Here is a 21890-nt window from a genome sequence, read left to right as displayed (position 1 = left end):
ATTGAGATAATTGGGAATTTCCAGGTTCCCTTGATACAAAGAACCTCAATTTCGAATTGTATAAACCTCTGCTGTTTTCTGTCCTTTAACAAAACACCCTGGAACAACTATGAAATCAAAATCTTGTGCTACAATTCATCACTTTCTCTTTGGATTGTGACAAAAAGCTGAACCTCTACTCCCATAATCATTGCCAGGGTTCCTGCACACATCCCAAAACCCCAAATAGCAGGCTCAATTGGTATTTCTATCATGAGAGCTAAAGAAAACTATTAAAACTCAAAGAAGTGAAGCAAAAAAATCTTCATAAAAGGAAATGGAGTGCAACTCCTAATAAGCCCAGGATACAGGGAAAGGAAAGTTCAGCCTCTAGTGATTCAAGACCAAAAGTGTGATTCCGTTACATTATACGTACAAGGAATATCAAAATGTGCTAGTAATAAGATGACAATGCGTGTAAATACATCCTTCACTTCTCCAATGGAAATTTTAACCAAATCAGGTCAAAACATGGTGGGAATTCAAGAGTAGCAGGTTTTTCTACAAACTCAAGCCAGAAAAGGGTAAGATATAAGCAAAATAAAAGTGTAACTCGTACAAATCTTTGTTTAAATTTTAAGCATAACCCAAAAACGAAGCAAATAATCTAGTATTGAATAAGGTACCAAAAGAAATCCAGAAAGTGTAATTTAGAAGGTAGAATACGAAAAGAAAAGAAGCCGTTCAAAGCCTCAAACTTCTTTCCGGTTCATATTCTGATTAAAAAACACGTTAGACTGGTGGATCTTTTTGTGATAGCTAGACTGATGAATTTAGTCCATAAACAACAGAACTTGAGAATACGTGAAATTCAAGGATACCAATATTATACCCATTTCAACCGAATAAAGTGAAAAGGGTAGGAGAAATCTAGTTCCATATAGTTACTGGTAAAACCCTATAACCAAACTTCGAAACCCTGGAATCGTATTCATCTCATCTGGTATGCTGTTCAACAGAAAGCATCCAAATCAAGCAATTTAGTTCAAAATGGCCATAAAACTGAAATCTATCAAAACACGGCTGGAAAAAACTGAAGTTTATGATCGAACCACCAAGGAAACTCAAGAAAAAAAACTATAACTTAAAAAAAAAAAAAACGCGTACAGTTACAAATACTTGTACATCTAGCTTGGACTTTGATGGATAGATACACCGGCCGATGAGAGCCTGAAAAAATATGAACTCCCTATCATGAACAAAAAGCTTTACCGCGTCTGCCATGATAAGATAATAATCACCTGAGTCAGAGAAGCGTTAATTTCTTTCCCAGTTTTCCTTTTATTTTTTGGGTTCATGGGAGTAGACAACGGAGGCCAGTCTCCGCTACAATCAGCCGGGGACCTTACTTTACTAACTGAGCCAGTTAGCGGTTGGCAGCTACGAGAAGCGTAGAAAATATTTGCAACCAGCCGGGGACCTTAATTTCAAGTAAATCCTTTTTGCTATTAATTGCAAAAGGTAGAAAATATTCTCGAGGAAAGTAAAGGAACTCTGGCATTGTAACATAAGAAAACTTCAAAATTCTCGACAAGTTAAAAAAAAGGGAAAATTTACATGCGACAATTTAGGGAACTAATCTAGTATATATATTATATGATCTTATGTGCGATTTAAAAATGTTAAAATTATCCTTGAAAATAAAAAAAAAACCCTTTTTGCATAAAATAATTGACAATCCTCCAAAATCCTTCGCTATTTTAGTCTCCTGACGCAACTGATTTCTTAATCTCCTCAGGACGTGCCTACTTGGTTGCCAACCCTTCTCTTTGCCAAGGCCAATCCATCTCAAGTGTTTTCCTATTATATGTTCTTCCTTAGTGCTTCTAGTAGTAATGCTATAGTGAAATGCTTCACACAGTAAAATGCCTCCTCAGTTCAGTGGGCCCCAGCAGCTTCAACGTCATCCGAGCCTATTCCGATCTTCGCTCCATAACCACTATTATCATAATTCATAGATGACCCCACTTCCACACGAGTGAACGAAACAAAAAGTGAATGAACAAGAGGACATGAGATGAAACCAACTTGATAAGTTGATGAAGCAGAACCGACCTGGTTTTTGAATTCCTAAAATACCCACTCTCCCGCCATTAATCCTCCTCTAAACAACTCCCACCAAGCCCTCATCTTCATCCCTGTCCCGCAATCCCAACAAGTCCATACCATTACTGTTTGAACCCCATCAAAAGAGAAGAAAATGATCACTATCGATGCATCTTCTAACACCACCTAAGACGAAGAAGGTAATCATCATCGAAGAAGAAATGAACGTCGGTATCTAAACTGCATTCGGAACTCCTCCATTATCTCCAGTTTCGCACAACACCAAAGATCAAACGGTTCCTTATTTCCACCAACAATTGCTGTTTTATCTAGTTTTGATCGATTGCTAGCTAATTGCTGATGTTTTAAACTTTAGTTATGTGCAATGTTCTTGGAAGTCTGCAGTTGCGTTTGATTCATTGTTTTTTTTTTTTTTTTTGTTAGACTGATTGATTTGGTTTTGGTTGATTTTTAACATATTCTGGTTTTGGAGTATGTTCGAACCGGTGAATGCCCAGGTCTTGGTTAAACAGCTACACTGATCCAGCATTGTAAATCTGCCACCGATGATGTTGACGGAGACAGAGAGTGCAGCGAGGTCACTGGCGCCTATGCTGGTTCGAACATACTCCTCCAAGAGTGAAATCAGGAACTTAGCTTTGATACCTACATTCAAAGCTAAGATGGCACGGAGACGGAGGTTGTGCATTTTCTCTTCACTTGTTTTTTAAAGCTAAGGCCCGTATTCTGGTCGAGTTTCTGAAGTCTCAAATCTTCATCATCAGCTCTCTTTCTTCCATTTGAACCTTCATTACCGAGTTTGAATCCTAAAACTTGCCTCTCAATCTGCTCATGTGAGTCATGTCAAGACCCAAGTAAAAGAAAAATAAACTTGTTCTATTTTTTCTCTTATTATTTACTTTATCTAGTTCGTAACAAACTTTAGATGGATGAATTGAAGATCAATCAACGGATGATTGATAAAGAAAATTAGATGATACTTGAAAGGCATTTATGTCTTTTTATATACCATTTAATGGTTAATTAATGGTAGGTACTAGATTGTTGCATTTTGAAAGTTCGGGTACTGGATTATCGTGTTAAAAAGTTTGGATACTAAATTGGCACTCGGCCTAAAGTACAGGGTACCTATCGGGAATTTTCCCTAAAAAAATGAAATTAACGGTTGGATACAGGATGCAAGAGTCCTTTTGAATACCTTGTGAATGTGATGAACACATAATAACTTGACATTGGGAACGAGAAGAACCGACGAACCTGCAACCTACCTGTGTTGTGGTAAGTTGACTTCCCTCAGCAGTCTGTGTAGTAAGCACAAATCTTGATCCTGCGCCACATTGACATGGTTGTTGAGTTTCGCTAGCTACCGTTGAAAAGTCTAACCATGTTAGTTTAATAGTTTACACCCCCTTCTTACCGGTCATAATATCTTTGTTTAAATTATTGAAATCTAAGACTCTGTTTGGATGGATTACAAATACAAATATGAGTGTAAATTCTTGTATTTTGCATTATTTTATATGTATTTATACCGTATATATTTGTATTTGTATTCCTTCCAAACTGAGCATAAAGGAGTACAAATGCAAATTTGTAGAGTACAAAACCTTGTATTTTGTATTATTTTCTATGTATTATTTTCTAGGTCGTATTTTAATTTTCTAATCTAAGGCTAGCATGAGGATTGAAACTAAAAGCATCTTGTGATAATTGTAGTTGGGATGGTTTGGGATCAAGTTGGTGGCTTCCACCTATTATTTCAAGGAAAATCATCTAATTCCTCTTCTTATTTGAAGGCTCTGTAAGCTTGGCGATAAGTTAATTATTTGGGTAAATGCATTTATGGAGTATCACTTGGAAATGTGTTATTTAGGTAAGTATATTTATTGGTGTTCTATATAATTTGGTCAATTTTCTTCCTCTATTTATACATAATTTATCCACCCGGAAGAGGGATTGAATTTTTATTTATGTTCTGTATAATTTGGCCAATTTTCTTCCTCTATGTATACATAATTTATCCACCCCAAAGAGGGATCGAATTTTTATTTCTTTGGGATGAAGGTTGGGTTAAAAATGATTGACAACTAGGCTGAGTTTGGAAGGAGTACAAATGCAAATATATAGAGGGCAAAACCTTATATTTTGAATGTATTTACACTGTACATATTTGCATTTATACTCTTTCCAAACTAAGCCTTAAGACCAAATTTCATGACATCAATCTAATTGGTCTTAATTCAAGTGAATCATAAATATATGTAATTAATGAGATCGGATTTGACCATATCATTTTTCAAATTCAACAAAGGTACCTTAGTTATGTGGGTAGAATTGTCCTATCCACAAGAACTCGACCCACGCTACCCACAAAACACTAATTCCTTGCATTGGGAACATCTTCCATGAATAATGACATGTAAGAAGATGAGATGTTCCCCATGTGTAGCTGCAATGTTATGTTATGTGGGTAAAATTGTCGTGGGTAGGAGTGCAATGTGGGCAGGTTGTGTTTAGATAAGGGTCAATCAAAGCCCAAAACTATGACTTAAAGATCTTCGGTTCATGTCTGGTCCAACCCGAGATCAAGTCCAAGTTTACCAACTCAAGCCTGACTTGAGTTTGATCTAACATAACATGGGTTATGCTCGGGCTGGAGTGGATTTTGTTGGGTTTAAGATATATTCTCTTAATATTTTCTATACATCCACCTTTTATTTGGGCTTTGTGTCCTGGTTGAAATATATTTGATTGAAAATATATACAACTACCATTAAAGCTCAACTGGAACTTATCAAAAATGCTTTCCACTGATCAAAACCTGATAAAAAAGGGAAGAAGACTGATAATCTTTTCCAGTTCAGATCTTGAATTGTACACAACGGTTGGACCCCACTCTCTCATAAACTGCAACCAACAAGGCTCAGTAGCAATTCCACCTCCAAGATATTCTGCTGCAACAATTTGATACTTGATGCTTGAATCCACAAAAAAGTTGCTTTGAGCATCATCATTCCTAACTCCTATCCCCAGCTTTGTAGATCCATAAATATAGTTTCCAGGATGTGCAAAGCTTGCATGACCACTCTTTGATGAGTAAACAAATGCCTTGTTTCCCTTAATGAACTCCAAGTTACAAGCATCCACCCATTCTCCCCCACTGTGTTGTGAGAAGTACATACTCCAGAGCTCACCAGTGAAGTTACTCACATGGAGTGTGAAATGTTCCCAATCACCCACATGCTGCCCTATCCTATTAAGTGCAAAATTAACTGTTCCAATTAGGGGTGTAAACAGAGCGAATTTGAATCAAATCAGGCAATATTTGAATTTGAATCCGATTAGATAATCTGAAATCTGAATTTGATTCGATATCCAATAGATATTGAAAATTAATATCTGAATTCGAATCTGATTAAATATTTGAATATTTGATTCGATTCGAATTCGATTAATTAATTATTTTAGATAATAATAAATATTTTATTGATATAAAGTATATAAATATATAAATTAATTATTATATATAAATGATATAAAATATTTTATATATTATATATAAGAATTAAATAATTGATCAAATTTGAATATTTATCGAATCGAATCAGGTCATATCTGAATTCGAATCCTATTAACTATTTGGTATAATAGGATATCCGAATTCGACCGATTAGATATTCGAATTATCCGAATTCAATTCGATTATATCGAATATCGAATTTGAAATTAGATTTTCGAATACCGTTTATATTGTGGCTGGCCCATTGAATAAAATCCACATTACAATATCAGTGGAGGTTCCTACTAGAGATGGCTTCACATGAACATACAGTTCTGCACTTTCTATGTTGCCAAATTTGGTGTTATTCTGGTCATCATTTGGCAAGTCAATCCAAAACTCTCCATCATTAGACCCACCACTTGGCAAATTTGAACCTCTAGAATCAATCACCTCTCCAGTTGATTCACCTTTTCGGTACAACAAAGCACCATTTTTAAAAAACCATGGCGCAGAGGAGGGGTAATAAATCTCATCAGGATGGAAGAAAACAGTGGGTATGTAGTTCTTGATGAGTGCATGGACCTAGTCTAGATTTGGCATTGCATGTAGAGTTGGATCACCATTCTTCAAGCATGCAATGCTTAGCGCATCCTCAGATGAGCTTACAGTCACCAATCCACAGATAAGTTAAGAGCTTATCATCTTGATCTCATGGGAATGAACCCAGTAACCATTCTCCCAGAATTGAAAGATACTGAATGTCTAAACTAAGTAGATTAGCCATCAAAGAAAATAGGGTAAATCTCATGTTAAATCTGGTTTTAAACATGCAAAACACGGCAAACAATATATCAGGGTTCAAAACTTCTCAGTCCTCTTACTCAGTTGAAGCTTGGATTCAAAGGCCACTTAGAGAGACCAACTCAGTTGAAGCCTCACCGCATCTTCAATAATCATTTAGATCCCAATTATTCTATAGTAAGTGGGAGAAGAAAAAAGAAAAAAAAATGAGAAACATACGATGAGGGTAGGACATACTTGGTCTGAGTGTTGGCCTGAATTTACTGTTAGATAGTTTTGTATGCCCTTAGCTTCAATCAGAATGATGTACTTTATGAGTTTATTGTAAATGAATAAAGATACATATTTGATTCATGTTCCCTTGGTATGTTTCTGTGTAATACCCTTAAACTAGACACTTAATGAGACTCATGTTAGTTTAGAATGTTCACAGCCGGTGGGTCGGTCTGGGGAGACCTATCCTGACAAGGCTGACACTGTGGTGCCACCAAGTCAGTTGGGGTGGCCTGTCTCAGCTGCCAGGGTGAGACCCTAGGCACATACAGTGTAGGATTAATTGAATCTTTGAACTGGACCAGATTTCCAGTATTGCCCTGGACCTTGGAGATTGATGGGCAAAACTGGAAAGTTACACCCGACCCCTAGACTCGATTATGATACTGCACTAGGTGTCGGATTGGGCTATCTTTGATGTACCAATCAGTGAGATCCTTAGCGGGGGTCAAAACCTGGGTATGTTGGGACAGTCCGAGAATTCATCTGAGTGGGTGATCATAGTGATAGGATCAGCCCCTTTGTCGGACAAAGGTAATAATTGGGGATGCACTCTCACTGATGGAAACCAAGACTGCCGGCAGCCGATTTCAACCGTTGAGATTTGTTTTGCAAAATATATTTTATATAAGATATAAAAGTATATATATGGTTTCTAAAATGTTTGCAAAAGGTTTTAATTCCCGGGATCCATATGAGTGGAGAGTGCAACACTGTTCCTTGCAGCCGAGGGAGAGGTCCTCTCTTGTCGAGCAGTGTATGATCATTATGGGCTGAGAGGTTAAGTGTAAGACCATTGAGGATAATACCTGATGGGCTAATCTTGCATCTGCCCACAGTCCCTGGGTGTTACAAGGTGGCTTGGCCCAGGGACCTCTTAGGGTAAGTGTTGGGCCCGTAGAGCCCATTTGATGGGTTTCAAGGGGTGCATTGTCTTTAACAGTGTATTCGGCCAGGCCTTATAACAAAGGTTGGGCCGAACCCATGTGGCTGATGTGTAGATCAATGCTTGGGTCCCACGCCATACAAGGAAGCCCAATTGGGCAGCAGTTAAGAGGGTTAAGTGAGCACATAAGCTTAATGGGCCTAAAGCTCATTTCGAACTGGGCTGTTTATTTAGTTAATAAAGGGGTGAAATCTGAAGTGGATCAGCTAATAGGATTGGGCTTAGACCCTATCCACTTAGAGAGTCCAAGATCTAAATAAGATTTAGATCTGGAAACCTCCTAATCAGATTAGGAGATGGCTGATCTGGTCTCCAGATAAGATAAGGATTATCCCTTATCACTTAAAGGGACTTCTAACCCAAATATGATTTGGATTAGCAACTCCTAATCTGATTAGGAGCTGATCCCTTTAAGATTATAAAAGAAGAAGGGGGCGGCAACCTAAAAAAGATATACACACAGATCATCAGGTTTCCTTTAGTGCTGAAATCAAGAAGAGAGAATTCTGCTCCCTGCAAATACTCTCTTGCCGCCTCCCTGTTCTTGCCACCCTGTTTGCCAGTTCGATCTCCACTTGTGGGAGAAGTCAAGATTGGATCTTGACATCAGTCCTTTGAGAAAGGATTGAAAGGAAGCTGTGCTCACGTACCATCTTGCTGATTCTTGCGAAGGACAGAGTTCTTGGAGAAGAACACTGCTGACTCTGCTCCACCTGCACTGCGCCATCTTCAGTAGGAGCAGTCTTTGGATCCTTCCTTGGGCGTGAACACCTTCGTTGGGAGATATTACTTCTCCGTATCAGGTATAATCCTTCCCACTCCTTTTTGGTTCAGATCTGGTTCAGTTTATGGTTCAAGATTGATCCTTGAAAATATGATTTTCTAAATAGGGAATACGATTTCCAGTTGAAGGGAGAGAAAAATTTTTGAAATTCGCCCCTTATTCCGCAATCTTTGGGCGTCCATAGGATGGATCTCTCATCCCTTCATTTACACGATGCAACAGGGGAACTGAGATTGAACTTGAGAGATCGCTGAAGAAAGGGATTTCCACCGTGAAGTTCGATTGAAAATGAACAGAAAAGTCTCAGATGATTGCTACCATGGTCGACTCTGGTCTGATTCTAACTCTGATTCGATCAACGCCATTGAGAGATCTCCATAAACGCCGCCATGAACCAATTGTCTTCTAATAACTCGAAGCTTGATGGTAAGAACAATGGGGAATAGAGGGAAGTCCGGTTGCCACTGATCATGTGTGAATGAAATTGCTGTGACTAATCGCAGTGGAAAAAAATGATGCCGCTAATCCACCGCTAGCGAGAGGTAGAAACCGCCGCTCCGCTAGTTCGAGGGGAGAAGAGGATGAACAGTAGAAGTGTTCGAAGAGTAAGGGAGTTGGCGAGTAGCTGGGGAAATCTAAAAATGTTGCAAGACAATAGTATGAATAATGTAGGGTGAGAGGAAATCCCAAAATGATGAGAAATCACCGAAAATATGAAGAACAGACTTGGCACCACCACTGGGTTCCTTGTTCACGTTGGGGAAGACGATGAACAGAAACCATGAGTGGCATGTTATCGATTTGGGGAAGTGACACTAGTAAAAAGGAAGAGGGAGAGAAAGATGGGAGAAAACGACGAGAGATAAGGGGATTGGAGGTGGAGAAGGTTGCCGTCGTCGCCGCTATGTGTCTAGTGGAAGAGAAGATGAATAGTGGTGAACAGTGTCCCCCCGAATTGATTTCGGCCCCTCGTCAAAAGACCTGTTCATGGCCGGGCCAGGCCGGGCTTTTACTCTTCATAAACGGGATTTTGTTAGGCCTAAGCCCGAGCCAGGCCCGACCAATGGGCCTACAACTTGGGCCCGAGCCCTGTCTTAATAAAAAGCCCGAAGCCCGACCTAACAGAAAGATGGTTGTCGGTGCTGAGTTCGCGTGACTGTGTTTTCCGGTGCTGAGTTCGTAATGATAAAGCTAAGTTGAGATTTTGACAGTGAAAAGGAAAAGTGATTTCGCGAGTGAGAGAGAGAGAGAGAGAGAGAGAGGACTCACCGCCACCACCGATGCCTGTGTTTGCCACCTCGCCGGTGCCTGAGTTCACATCTGAGATTCTGAGAGAGAAGGAGAAGTGAGAAGAGGAATGAGAGAGAGAGAGAGAGAGAAAGAGAGAGAGAGAGAAAGAGAGAGAAAGAGAGAGAAAGAGAGAGAGAGAGAGAGAGAGAAAGGACTCACCGCCAGTCCGTCGGAGTTCACTGGTTGCGCGGGTGAGTGTTCGTTGGTTCTGCCTGCCTGAGAGTGTGAGGTTGTGACTGTGAAAACTGAGAAGAGAGAACTTAGGTTCGCTAAGACTAAGAGAAAGAGATGAGTGAGAAGAGAGGGGTTAGGATATTTAGGGTTAGGGTTTTTGGTTTAACTTAAAGGTCGGGCCGGGCTATTTTGACAAATCTCGAGCCCGACTTGAAATAATTTCGAGCCGAGCTTTTAGGCTGGAGGTCAAGCCTGTGGGCTCAAATTTGTGTTCGAGCCAATCTGGGGGCTAGGCTGGTCCATTGGGCTACCCGACCCATGAACAGGTCTAGTCATCAGAGACCAAATCAGCCCCCCCCACAAGATTGCCCACCCCCCACCACAATGTCCCACAGCACATCCCCGCCATGTATTGGGAACATCTCCCAATGATAATACCAAAAATGATGATGTCATCATCAGGGAGATGTTCCCAATACATGGCGGTGATGTGTTGTGGGACATTGTGGGTGGCTAATTTGAACTCCATCATCAGAGCGATTGCTTGATTTTATAAAGGGGGCGATGGCAAGTTCATAATTTCTAGGAAATCGAAAGGTAGTTTTTGGTAATTTCATGAACTTGGGTCAACGTCAGTCTAGGGTGGTCAAACCAGGGTTTTGGTCCAATAAGGAGGGGTTTAGGTCAAAATGTGGAGGGTTGATATGGGTCTGACCGTAGAGAGGGTTTTGTGTGTATGAGTTAGTGAAATCGGCCAAAACGGAATATTTTTTTATGAATGGGCAAACATGGGTATTTTGGGCTGAAATTTGGTAGGATGGGGTTTTTGGACACGCTGAGTTGATTGGTGGTGTCGGATTGGATCAAGTGGGCTCGGATCTGGCATATCTAGAAAAGGGCATGATTTGATTTATTTGGGGCCTTAAATTGGAGTCTAGGTGCGATGGAGGGGTAAACAAAGGTATTTCGAGCTAAAGTTTTACATGTGGGTATTTTAAAGTATCCGAGACTTGGTGGTAATGTCTGATCGTTCTAGGAGGGACCAGATCATGGGAAATTGGGTCAACGATAAGGTCTAGAACGAAATCTTGGTTTGTTGGAAGGGTAAACGGGAGAATCTTGGGTTGAAATTTTATGCGTAGGTGTTTTAGTATGTCTAGGGCTCAAATGTATGGTCTAATTGGCTCAGATATGTTGAGATCAAGGGAGTTTGGGTTGAGGTGGTGTCTGATCTAGGGTTGAGGTGTAAATGAGGGTTGTTCGAGGTCATCAGATTGGTATCAGGCAGGCTTACGATGGATTTGAGGGTTCTTGGATTGAAAGTTGGGCTTTTTGGGTATTTGGACGTTTCGGAGAGACTAGAAGGGTCTAATTGGGAGTTCAAAGTCAATTGGGTTTCAGGCGATAGACCTAACAAAAATGGAGTGCTGAAAACATTGTTTATTCAGATTTATGGGGATCATCCTTAGTAGTTTCTCATTCTGGTTATCAATATTATGTCACTTTTGGTGATTCGTTCAGTTAGTTCACATGGATATTTCCAATTGTTCATATGAGTGATGTGCCTTTACTGTTTATTATATTTCTCAATCAAGTTGAGCGTTTATTCAACTGCAAACTTAAAATTTTCCAAACTAATGGAGGGTCTGAATACAAATGCCTAAAACCATTCTTTGAAGAGCATGGCATGATACATCACACCTCATGCCCACACACCTCTAAACAAAATAGATTTGCTGAATGCAAGCACAAATATATTGTTGAAACTGGATTAGCTTTATTAGCTCATGCATCCATTCCCAAATGATACTAGGTATGAGGCATTTCACATTGTAGTTCATTTAATTAATCACATGCCAACTAAGGTTCTTAACTTTCAGTTTCCATGGGAATGCCTCTTCCAACGGAATCTAGATTTCCTCTTATTGAAAATTTTCATATGTGAGTGTTTTCCCTACACCTGACCTTACAACTCTCATAAACTGGAGTTCCGAAGCACTCCCTATTTCTTCCTTGGTTACTATGATAACTTCAAAGGGTTCAAGTGCTTTCATAGTCCCACCAGCAAGCTTTACATCTCTCAGCATGTCGTTTTTAAAGAAGAAAATTTTTCCATTTCCACACACTTCATCCCCAACATCATACTCACCCTCGCTACTACAATCTCTTGTTGAACCACCTCTTATAGTGCCTCCTTCTATTCGACACCCTGATCCATCTGAATTGTTACCTACTCCCTTAACCGAACCATCTCCATTGGAAGCACTACCATCTAACTAAGGTGCACAATACATAGTAAAACCACTTCTCTCACATTAAATCACATATCTAAGGTATATTCTCTCATTAAATAAGTCCTATATTTAAGATATATTTTCTCTTCATTAAATTCTACTAATTAAATATACAACATTAATTTTAATATCATAAGAAAAAATATTTTAAAAAGTAATTTGAAAACAAAACCATTTTCTTCCCTCTAGTAGTGAATAGGCAATTCAACCATTTGGGTCAAAAGGGTTAACCAAAAATGCCATAATTAAATAATAAAAATTAAAAATACAAAAAATATGAAAATACGAAAAAATGAAATGACCATTTCTCTAATATTATATATTCATTATAAAAAAGAAAAATAAATATTATATGTAAGAAGTATTTTTATTAATGATGAAAATAGAATGTCAACCCTAAACTCAACCTAAAAATGAAATGAATAACCAAATAATAAAAATTTTAAAAATAGAAAATACAAAGAATCAAAAAATAAAGAAAAAATAGAAAAAATGGGCACTTATTTGATGTTATAAATTTATAAAAGATAAAATATTGGTTACATTTCTAATATTATACATACATGATACATAACAATTAATCTTATCAATGATGAAAATTATGTCAAACTAAGAACATAAAATATTGGACACGTCTCCAATATTATATTGTAATTATATCAAACAAAACTTAAGTATGACAAACAAAATAATATTTATATAGTATAGAATTAATAAATATATAAAAAGAAAAGCTACTTTCCTATCTAGATGATGGGTCAATGATCCAACCTTTTGAGTCAACTCATGATGTCATAATTGAATAATAAATATTTAAGAAAGATGGAACACAAAAAATGAAAAAAGTATAGAATTTTGTTGAAAGCATTTGAGAACATTTCTAATGTTATATATATTCATCGTATTAAATAAAAATAAATAAATATTTTTATTAATTTTGAAAATGGAATACAAACTTTAACAAAATAATAATAATAATAATAATAATAATAATAATAATAATAATAATAATTGTTATTATAATTCAAAATTTTCATGTGCAAACGTACGTGTACATTTACTAGCTAGTATCAAACAAAAGTAGAAAATCACATATTCTCAATTTACAAAGCTTTGAGTCCATTATATATTTGGCTATACCTATACAAAGTAGCAATGGAGTTTAAAGGTTCAAACCAAGCATATTAAATGATGATTCATTAAAAACAATAGTGAAAGTAGGTAGTAGAGAAACCAAATGAAAGTGGGAAAGCCATGGCTATGGAGAAGGGGCTACATTAATTATATTATTCAAACCCAAGAGAAAAGATGAAGCTTGGGAGATGGAGTCGATCCATTAGCAGCTTTATTAATTTCTTGCAGCAGTTGTCTAATTCCTGGGGAAGATTGCGAAGTAGGTCTGGATGATGGTGAGAATGGTAATAAATATTGCACCAAAGAATGCAATCATGGTCCAAGGGGTACTGAAATGTTTGCGGTAAATTTCAGCAAACCGAACCCTCCAATAGTGTTGAATATACATTTTAAGATCCTTGGTAACATGTGAAAAGTCGTTAGAATCCACCACCTCCATGGCTAAATGGTTGATCAGTTCAGCCGCTTCTTCATCCTTACTGAGAGAATTGAGGAGTACACCGTCTGATCTCAGTACTCTCACATCACTAGCCTGATCAATGAGTGAGTCTAAGAAACAGATAAAAGAAGCTACCTTTGAATCACCCTGCAGAGAAGTTATTTCATAGGCTAACAAATTCAGAAACAAAGGCCTGGTTGAGTGATCAATGACAATCGGAGGAAGTGTCAAATCTCCAAAGATAAGGCCCCGCTGGAAACGGATACTGTTCAAATTAAACGATTTGCTCTTCTTGAAATTTATTCCTACCTCTTTAAGCTCGTCTGCGGAACGGATTGAATGCCAAAGAATATGCTCCTCATCTGTGTTATGGGCTGCCGGAAAGCAGTCCCAGAAATATACGAGCAAGTATTTAAAATCAAATCTGGATTGATATTTGTCACCTTCATCGACAACAAGTTTTTTCCGAAAAAGATCAAGGAGATGCTCAATGAACTTGTCATTCTTCTGGTGCTTTTGACGGCCACTAGAGCCGAAACAGATGAGTTTGTCAATGAACTTGTCAAAAATTCCATCTTGTGCATCTTTGGGGAATGCTTCCTTCATCAGTTCATCGAGGAAAAAATAAGGAAGTTGGTTCTCCAATAGAAACAAGTCAGTCCCTATGGAAAGCAAATCTTCGTTTTTCACCTCCCAGTTCTTGAGCTTATTATGAGTCACACAATGAATGAAATAGACCACGAAACAGCCATCCAAGAAAATGGCATGATTGAATTCTTCGTCATCCGTAAACTTCTCCGGCAAAAGACTCTCGTCGTAGCTCTTCTTTACACCCGTTGCTTTCATTTTGACATTCTGGTATAAATTATCTATATCACCTGTTGAAACCTGTGTTGATGTCTGCGTCTGACCTTCCAACATTCTTCTCTCTGAAACTAACATCTTTGCTATTTTTCTCTTCAGCTTCTCCATTTCCTCCAACCTAGCATTTCCATGGTGATAAGGGCCGATGGAGACCACCTGGGGATCGTAGAATATGCTGTTACCTTCCACCCGTTTCAATTTTTCCGGAACCTTTGGAAACTTTGTCTTAGATTTACCATTTTCTAACTCCGGGTTCTGTATGGATAATAGCCAGTCATTATGGTTTATATTCTCGGCCATTAAGATGTAGAAATAGATGTCAGGTTGAACAGATCTTCTGAGATCGATCACAGCACTCCTCTTCTCAGCTGCTGCTCTATGGAAGAAACTTTATTGGTTTTCCCTACATTAATTAGTCTAAACAATGCATTAGAACTGGGAACTATGCTTGCGAGCCATGCCAGCAGGGTTAAGCGAATTGAACTGGGTCTACCAACATTCAATTATTCAGATTCAAATCGAATTTTTTGGGCTCTACCCCAACTCGAATCTTTATGACTAGTGATCATACAGCATTCAAACCTACCCCTACAGATCATATTGATTTTATGTGAATATTATTCAATTATGTGATATTACTCGATTATTGTAACAAATTAAATGGGTTGAATCCTTTTTTTTTTCCAGTTATAAACTGATCAAATTCAGATCACCTGTGAATTGAATTTGGACTAATGGATTCCATTTGTAGTAAGGGATGTCAACTATATGGGATTGGCTGAATCTGAACCCAACCTGAAATATAATTGCTTCAACTCAAACCCAATCCCACCCAAAGGGGGAGTACCGAACCCATTACATCTATACTTAAACCATTTATATATAAATACTTAAATGCTACAATGTCAAACAGGTTGGGTTTAATATAGATTCACCTCAACCTGAACCCAACCCAAAACTCGATTAAGGCTCTCCTGATCCAAACCCTCGATGGGATCGGGTCAATGTGGATCTACTAAAATCCCAATGTATCAATGCATAAGTGTTTGAAGAAAGAAAACCAATTGATGTGATGTCTTCAATTTAATTCAAAAGATCGTTTTCCTTCCATATTTTGTCATAGAGAACAAGGATTGCCAGTTTTCAATCCATATGATTGCTTGTAAAACTTTATTTTAAAACTCATCAAAACTAGAATTTTACTCAAGACGTGGTTTTCCTTCCACGTTCACCAAAAATCCAAAACTCGACTGCTTTTTAACAAAGCGAGTTGAGTCCACTCAGATGTCGAGTTGACTCAATGAGTGTAGTACTATATATATTGGTTATCTGGGATACAGAAAGGTTTACATTTAATTACCATGACCCTGCAGAACCATATGTCGAAAAATGGTTGAGTTTCTTCCTTTGATTTGTATATAAATATAGCAATGGATTCTTATGTTTTGCTTCCTATAAGATACAACCATACAGCAATGGATTTGTTTGTGGTGTAAATCTGAATCGGATAGGTTCAGTTTTGCATCTAAAAAATTCATTAACTGATGCAAAATTTTCAACACCTTCCTACCTCAATTCTCTCTCATTAGTTTTGGCTTTTGATATTGGTACAATGTATCTTCTACCAATAGGACTGTGCCTTAAATGAATCACAGTGTATTTAATCATAAGGAATGACTCTGCTGAAGGAATTGTGAAGTACAATATATAAAGGGCTATATTGTACAGTGCTTATGTTATAGTAATGTTGAGGATTTTATTTCCCTTTTTTTTTGCTTTATGAGCCCGTCTACAGAAAAGAAACTACAAATTTTTCTTTTTCTCTGGCCAACAGCTACAAGTGATGAAACTATACTTAGCATTGTATTACGATAGTTAAAGATCACAAGTTTCTCTATGCACAGTGTATAAAAAAGTGTAGTGTGCTGTAGCAAAAGTAGAACCAACAAAAATAATAACTAAAAGGGTATCCAAATGTTAGACAATGTATGCCCTTAGCTCCAACCAGAATGATGTATTTTATGACATTTAATGTAAATGAATAAAGTATATATTTGATTCATGTTATTATAGTGTGTTTCTGTGTAATACCCTTAAACTAGATACATATTAGACTTGTGTTAGTTTAGAATCTTCACAGCTGTTGGATAGATCTAGAGAGATTTATCCTGCCAAGGTTGACACTGATGTGCCACCAAGTTGGTTGGGGTGGCTTGTCTCAACTGCTAGGGTGAGACTTGAGGTACATGCAGTGTGTGTTTTCTTGAAACCCTGAACCGGACCAAAATTCCAGTATTGCCCTGGACCTTAGAGATTGATGGGCAAAACTGTAATGTTACACCTGACCCCTAGACTCGATTATGATACTATACTAGGTGTCAGATTGGGTTGTCTTTGATATGCCAATCAGTGAGATCCTTAGAGGGGGTCAAAACCTAGGTATGTTGGGACAGTCCGAGAATTCATCTGAGTGGGTGATCATAGTAACAGGATCAGCCCCTTTGTCGGACAAAGTGAACGATCGAGAATGCACTCTCTCTGATGGAAACCAAAGCTGTCGGTAACCAATTTCAACCGTTGAAATTTGTTTTGCAAAATATATTTATATAAAGATATACATATATATATATATATATATATATATTATGGTTTCAAAATGTTTGCAAAATGTTATAAATCCCGGGATCCATGTGAGTAGAGAGTGCAGCAATGTTTCTTGCAGCCGAGGGAGAGGTCCTCTCTTGTCGAACAGTGTTTGACCATTATGGGCTGAGAGGTTAACTGTAAGACCATTGAGGGTAATACCTGATGGGCTAATCTTGCATTTGCCCACAGTCCTTGATTTTTTATAAGGTGGCTTGACCCAATGACCATTTAGTGTAAATGTTGGGCCCATTAAGAGCCCATGGTGATGGGTCAGGGGTTCATTGTCACCTACAGTGATTTCGGCCAGGCCTTGTAACAGAGGCTAAGCTAAATCCATGTGGTTGATGTGTAGATCAATGTTTGGGTCCCACGCCATATAAGGACATCCAATTGGGCAGCAGTTTGGAGGATAAGTGAGCACATAGACTTAATGGGCCTAAAGCCCAATTCGAACTGATTTAATTAGATTAATTAAAGAGGGGCAGTTCTGGGATTTAGATCAGTAGATAGGATAAGGGATTGTCCCTATTCACTTAGAGAGTCCAGATCCAAATAATGATTTGGATCAGGAAACTCCTAATTAGATTAGAATGGCTGATCTTTATCTGCAGATAAGATAAGGGATTATCCTTATTTATTAAAGAGAGTCCAGATCCAAATACAAGATTTGGATTAGGAAACTCCTAATGGGATTAGGAGAACCTCTCTTTAAGGCTATAAATAGAAGAGGAGGGCGAACCCCAATTCACCCAATCAGATTACTGATACAGGAGGGAAGACAGCTGCAGTTGGACTGACGCCATCTTCTGCTCTTGCCTTCTCCTATTGCTGCTGCCATTGCCAGTTCGATCTCCACCTGTAGGAGCGATCAAGAAAGGTTCTTGATATTAGTTTTTGGAGAAAAACTGATCTGAAGTCGTGCTCACTCGCCCTCCATCAGATTTTTGGTGAAGAATCAGGTTCTTGTTGAAGGACCACCCTACTGATTCTACTCTACCCTACACTATGTCATTTTCAGTGGGAGCAGTCTTTGGAGATCTCCTTGGGCGTGAACACCTTCATTGGGAGTTACTACTACTCTGTATCAGGTATATCCCTCTCCTACCTTTTGGTTTCAGATCTGGTTTGATTTAGGGTTCAAGATTGATCATTGAAAATGTAGTTTTCTAAAATAGGAAATGCGATTCGCAAATGGGAGAGAGAAAAATTTTTGAAATTTCGCCCAACCTACCTACAGGGTTTGGCTATCCATATGATGGATATCTCATCCATTCACCAAATTGGGTCAATTTTCACCCATTTCATCCAGTGGAGGAATCCTATAATAATAACAACTAAAAAGGTTTCCAAATTGGATCAATTTTCACCCATTTCAGCCTATGGTGGAATCCTACTGCTGATAACAGTATATCAGATGGGTTAACCTCTAGATTGATCCCTTGCCCAGATCAACCTTATTACAATGGTTTTCCTAATTTGTGCAATGAACCATTAGGAGTTAATTTTCCAAGTTAAAAATGTTCGTTAAGCAACCCAACTAGCAGACTGATCCAACAGAAATATGATAACAATAATAAGGAGAGGACTAGCTACTGATCTATCAGAAAAGAAGACAAAAATGATGAACCAGATAATTTTGATGGTTGAGAGGTCATCAAGAGGCTTCACTAATATAATTTATCTTGAATGGTCAATCCAAAGGTTTCCCTCTCAGATGGGGCAGTTTGGATGGCCACAATATCGGTCTCTCAACCTGACAAAAATAAGGTAACTTTAATTGCATATAGAACAAAAATACACTAGATCCAATTAAGAAACCATTTACATAATAATAATTAAGGAGATAATTAATGAGAAAAGTAAGGCAAGAGTGGAAGAGAAAGAACCCTTTGTAATAATAGCGCAATTCTATAATATAAAAACCAAACCAAACTGAGAGTGGGGAAGAAAGAGAAATATTGGAAACAACTCACATATTATCATTTAGATGATGCCCTCCGAAGTTGCCCTTAATACCTTGTAATCAGCTGTCTTTCCCTCCACCCTCAAAAGTACCAATTGGCAAAGGGTTTTATAGACAACGGCATGTACAAGTGCCAGAACAAACTAAGACTAATGATGCTTGTGCAACACTTTGAATGATCCTAAGAGGAGTAAAGTACTATGTAGAATTTGAATTGAGTGCTAAGTAGGGAAAGACCTAATATATATAAAGACACCAAGACTGTAGAATTTGAATTAACTGAATTAAGGATAACAAAACAGTTCATTAATTTATATATAGCTTATTATTAGTAAAGAGTACAGTACTTGGATTGAATGAATTAAACATGGTATTAGAAGTTTAGAAACATTACTGTAGTAGCAATGGGATCAAAAGGAAAATTATGTATTTATTTATATAAACAAAGAAAATTATGCATTTTATTCTCTCAATCTAGCGAAAGGATAGAAGTTAGTACTTACATAGCATCCTATCTTATCTTATCATTCTAAAGCATCTTCTTTATGAGCTCAATTTTCTTTATTCCTGTTCAATTTTAAAGCCAACTGGCTAGCGGGGACCCATGCGATGCATGGGAAAATCTAAAATATTTAATAATTTTATTTATTATTAATTAATATTAAATTAATAATCAAAATTTATTGTTAATTAATTAAAAGTATTCAAAGTTATTGTTAATATCTAAAATTTTAATAATTGTATTTTCATTTAATGTTGAGTTATAGAAAATTATTATTGTTAATTTAATATGATCAAATATTTTTTAATAAATTTAGTTTTATTAATAATTTATAGTAATTTTAATAATTGTTATTATTTTTAAACGAAATTTTGATTAATTTTAGATAAATAAAAATAATTATAAAAACTAACATTTTTATTAATTTCATTAATAATTAACAATTATATAGGAATGACAACGGGGTAGGTTCAGGGCGGGGCACCCCATCCCTGTCCCTGCCCCATAGTCAAGGCACTCTACCCCATCCCCGCCCCGTCCCCAGTGTCAGGTGGGTTCAAGTTAAGGCAACCACACCTCAATGTTGGGCGAGTTCAGGGGCAAGGCACCCCACTCCTTATCGAGGATGGGGAATCCTCGAATTTCCTCGCCTCGTCCCCAGTATTGGGCGAGTTAAAGTAGAGGTGTAAATCGGGTTGTGTTGGGCCGAGCCTTGGGCCAGGCTAGGTCGTGGACCGGGCCAAGCTATGAGAGATCCATTTTTAAAAAAATTGAAAAAGATGTTTAAATTTTATTTCATATGATTTTTATTGTATACAATTATTTATATGTACAATTAGACCTATTCATGGGCCAGGTATCCTGATGGTCCGGCTTGTCCTAACCCGTTATTTTTCAAGCATGGACAAAATTTCAGGTTGTGGGCTCGAGCTCAGGCTTTCTCAAATAAGCCCGACCCGATACTATTACATATATAAAAAAGTACTTATGTTATAATATATATATATATATATATATATATATATATATATATCGGGTTTGGCGCATTTCATGTAACAGTTTGTATGGTCCTGGCATATGGGTGTCCGATCCTTATGGACTAACTGGAAAAGTACAACCTGTAAATCCCGCGTGGGGTGTGAAAGGTTTTGATCCATTTGTTCTGGGAGGAATAGCCTCTCATCATATTGGAGCAGGGACATTGGGCATATTAGCGGGTCTATTCCATCTTAGTGTCCGCCCGCCTCAACGTCTATATAAAGGATTACATATGGGCAATATTGGAACTGTCCTTTCCAGTAGTATTGTTGCTGTCTTTTTTGCAGCTTTTGTTGTTGCTGGAACTATGTGGTATGGTTCAGCAACTACCCCAATCGAATTATTTGGTCCCACTTATTATCAATGGGATCAGGGATACTTCCAGCAAGAAATATACCAAAGATGCTTCCTAAATTATTATAAGGGCTAGGGCTCAAGCTTAATATCTAGGCCCGGTGGTCGGGCCGAGTGCGCTCAGGCACATGCTTGCATATTTTCTATTGATAAAGAGACCCGTGTTAATTATAAAACTATAACTTTTTACAAATTAAATTTTTTATTTAATTCTAGTTTAGTATAAAAATACATAACATTTCTATATATATATTAATATAAAATTTGTTATTTAAATATTATATAATAATATTTACCATATATGCATATAACTTCTAAGTTGAGCTTATTAGGGGTTGTTTAGTTTGGGCCCTATCCGCTAAAGCCATCATTGGACTCCAAAAGTTTGATACCCAATTAGACTTCAGATCAGATTATCCCAAATAGTTGCTTGAGTCTTCAAATTTATATATCTAATCGGGTTAGGTTAAGTTATAAACAATTTGTTACTTTTTATTATTAATTATTAAAATATTGTTAGCTATTAAAAAATTATAATTATTAAATTACTATATTTATTTAAAATACAGTAATTTCTGAAAATTATCATATTTTCATAAATATTGCTAATTTCTTGGATAAAACTAATTAAATGTAATTTTCTACTATTTATAGCTTAAATTATAATTACTCTTGATTATAGTTTAAAAATAACTAGTGTTAACTATATTACTATTAATAATTAAAATACATTATTTTTTCATTACTATTCAGTATTTTTTCAATAAAATACAATTAATT

General features: G+C 37.2%; 1 protein-coding gene and 1 pseudogene across 3 annotated transcripts; both read right to left on the bottom strand.

Annotated features, from left to right (window-relative positions):
- Positions 1–4920: 4920 nt before the first annotated feature.
- LOC104606082 (hypothetical protein At1g04090 pseudogene) lies at positions 4921–11963 on the bottom strand (annotated as a pseudogene).
- A 1300-nt stretch (positions 11964–13263) lies between these two features.
- LOC104606083 (UPF0481 protein At3g47200-like) lies at positions 13264–19294 on the bottom strand. Of its 3 annotated transcripts, none has more exons than XM_010271133.3 (2): positions 19227–19294; positions 13264–15010 (listed from the first exon to the last, which is right to left on the bottom strand). In XM_010271133.3, the coding sequence occupies exon 2, from the start codon at positions 14905–14907 to the stop codon at positions 13540–13542; it is 1368 nt and encodes a 455-aa protein (XP_010269435.1). In that variant the 5' UTR covers positions 14908–15010; positions 19227–19294; the 3' UTR covers positions 13264–13539. The 3 variants fall into 3 exon arrangements, with proteins under 3 accessions (XP_010269435.1, XP_019054772.1, XP_088755375.1); XM_019199227.2 differs by having other exon boundaries at positions 13264–15024; positions 19227–19293; XM_088899249.1 differs by lacking the exon at positions 19227–19294 and having other exon boundaries at positions 13264–14763; positions 14844–14981.
- Positions 19295–21890: the final 2596 nt, after the last annotated feature.

Source organism: Nelumbo nucifera, chromosome 2, assembly GCF_055504915.1.
Source record: "Nelumbo nucifera cultivar China Antique chromosome 2, China Antique-T2T, whole genome shotgun sequence".
Classification (NCBI taxonomy): domain Eukaryota; kingdom Viridiplantae; phylum Streptophyta; class Magnoliopsida; order Proteales; family Nelumbonaceae; genus Nelumbo; species Nelumbo nucifera.
Note: the sequence above shows the minus strand (reverse complement) of the source record. Positions and strands in the feature narration are given on the sequence as shown.

Excerpts from the sequence above, each read along its gene's own strand:
- LOC104606083 (XM_010271133.3), bottom strand. The coding sequence starts at position 14,907 with ATGGCCGAGAATATAAACCATAATGACTGGCTATTATCCATACAGAAC.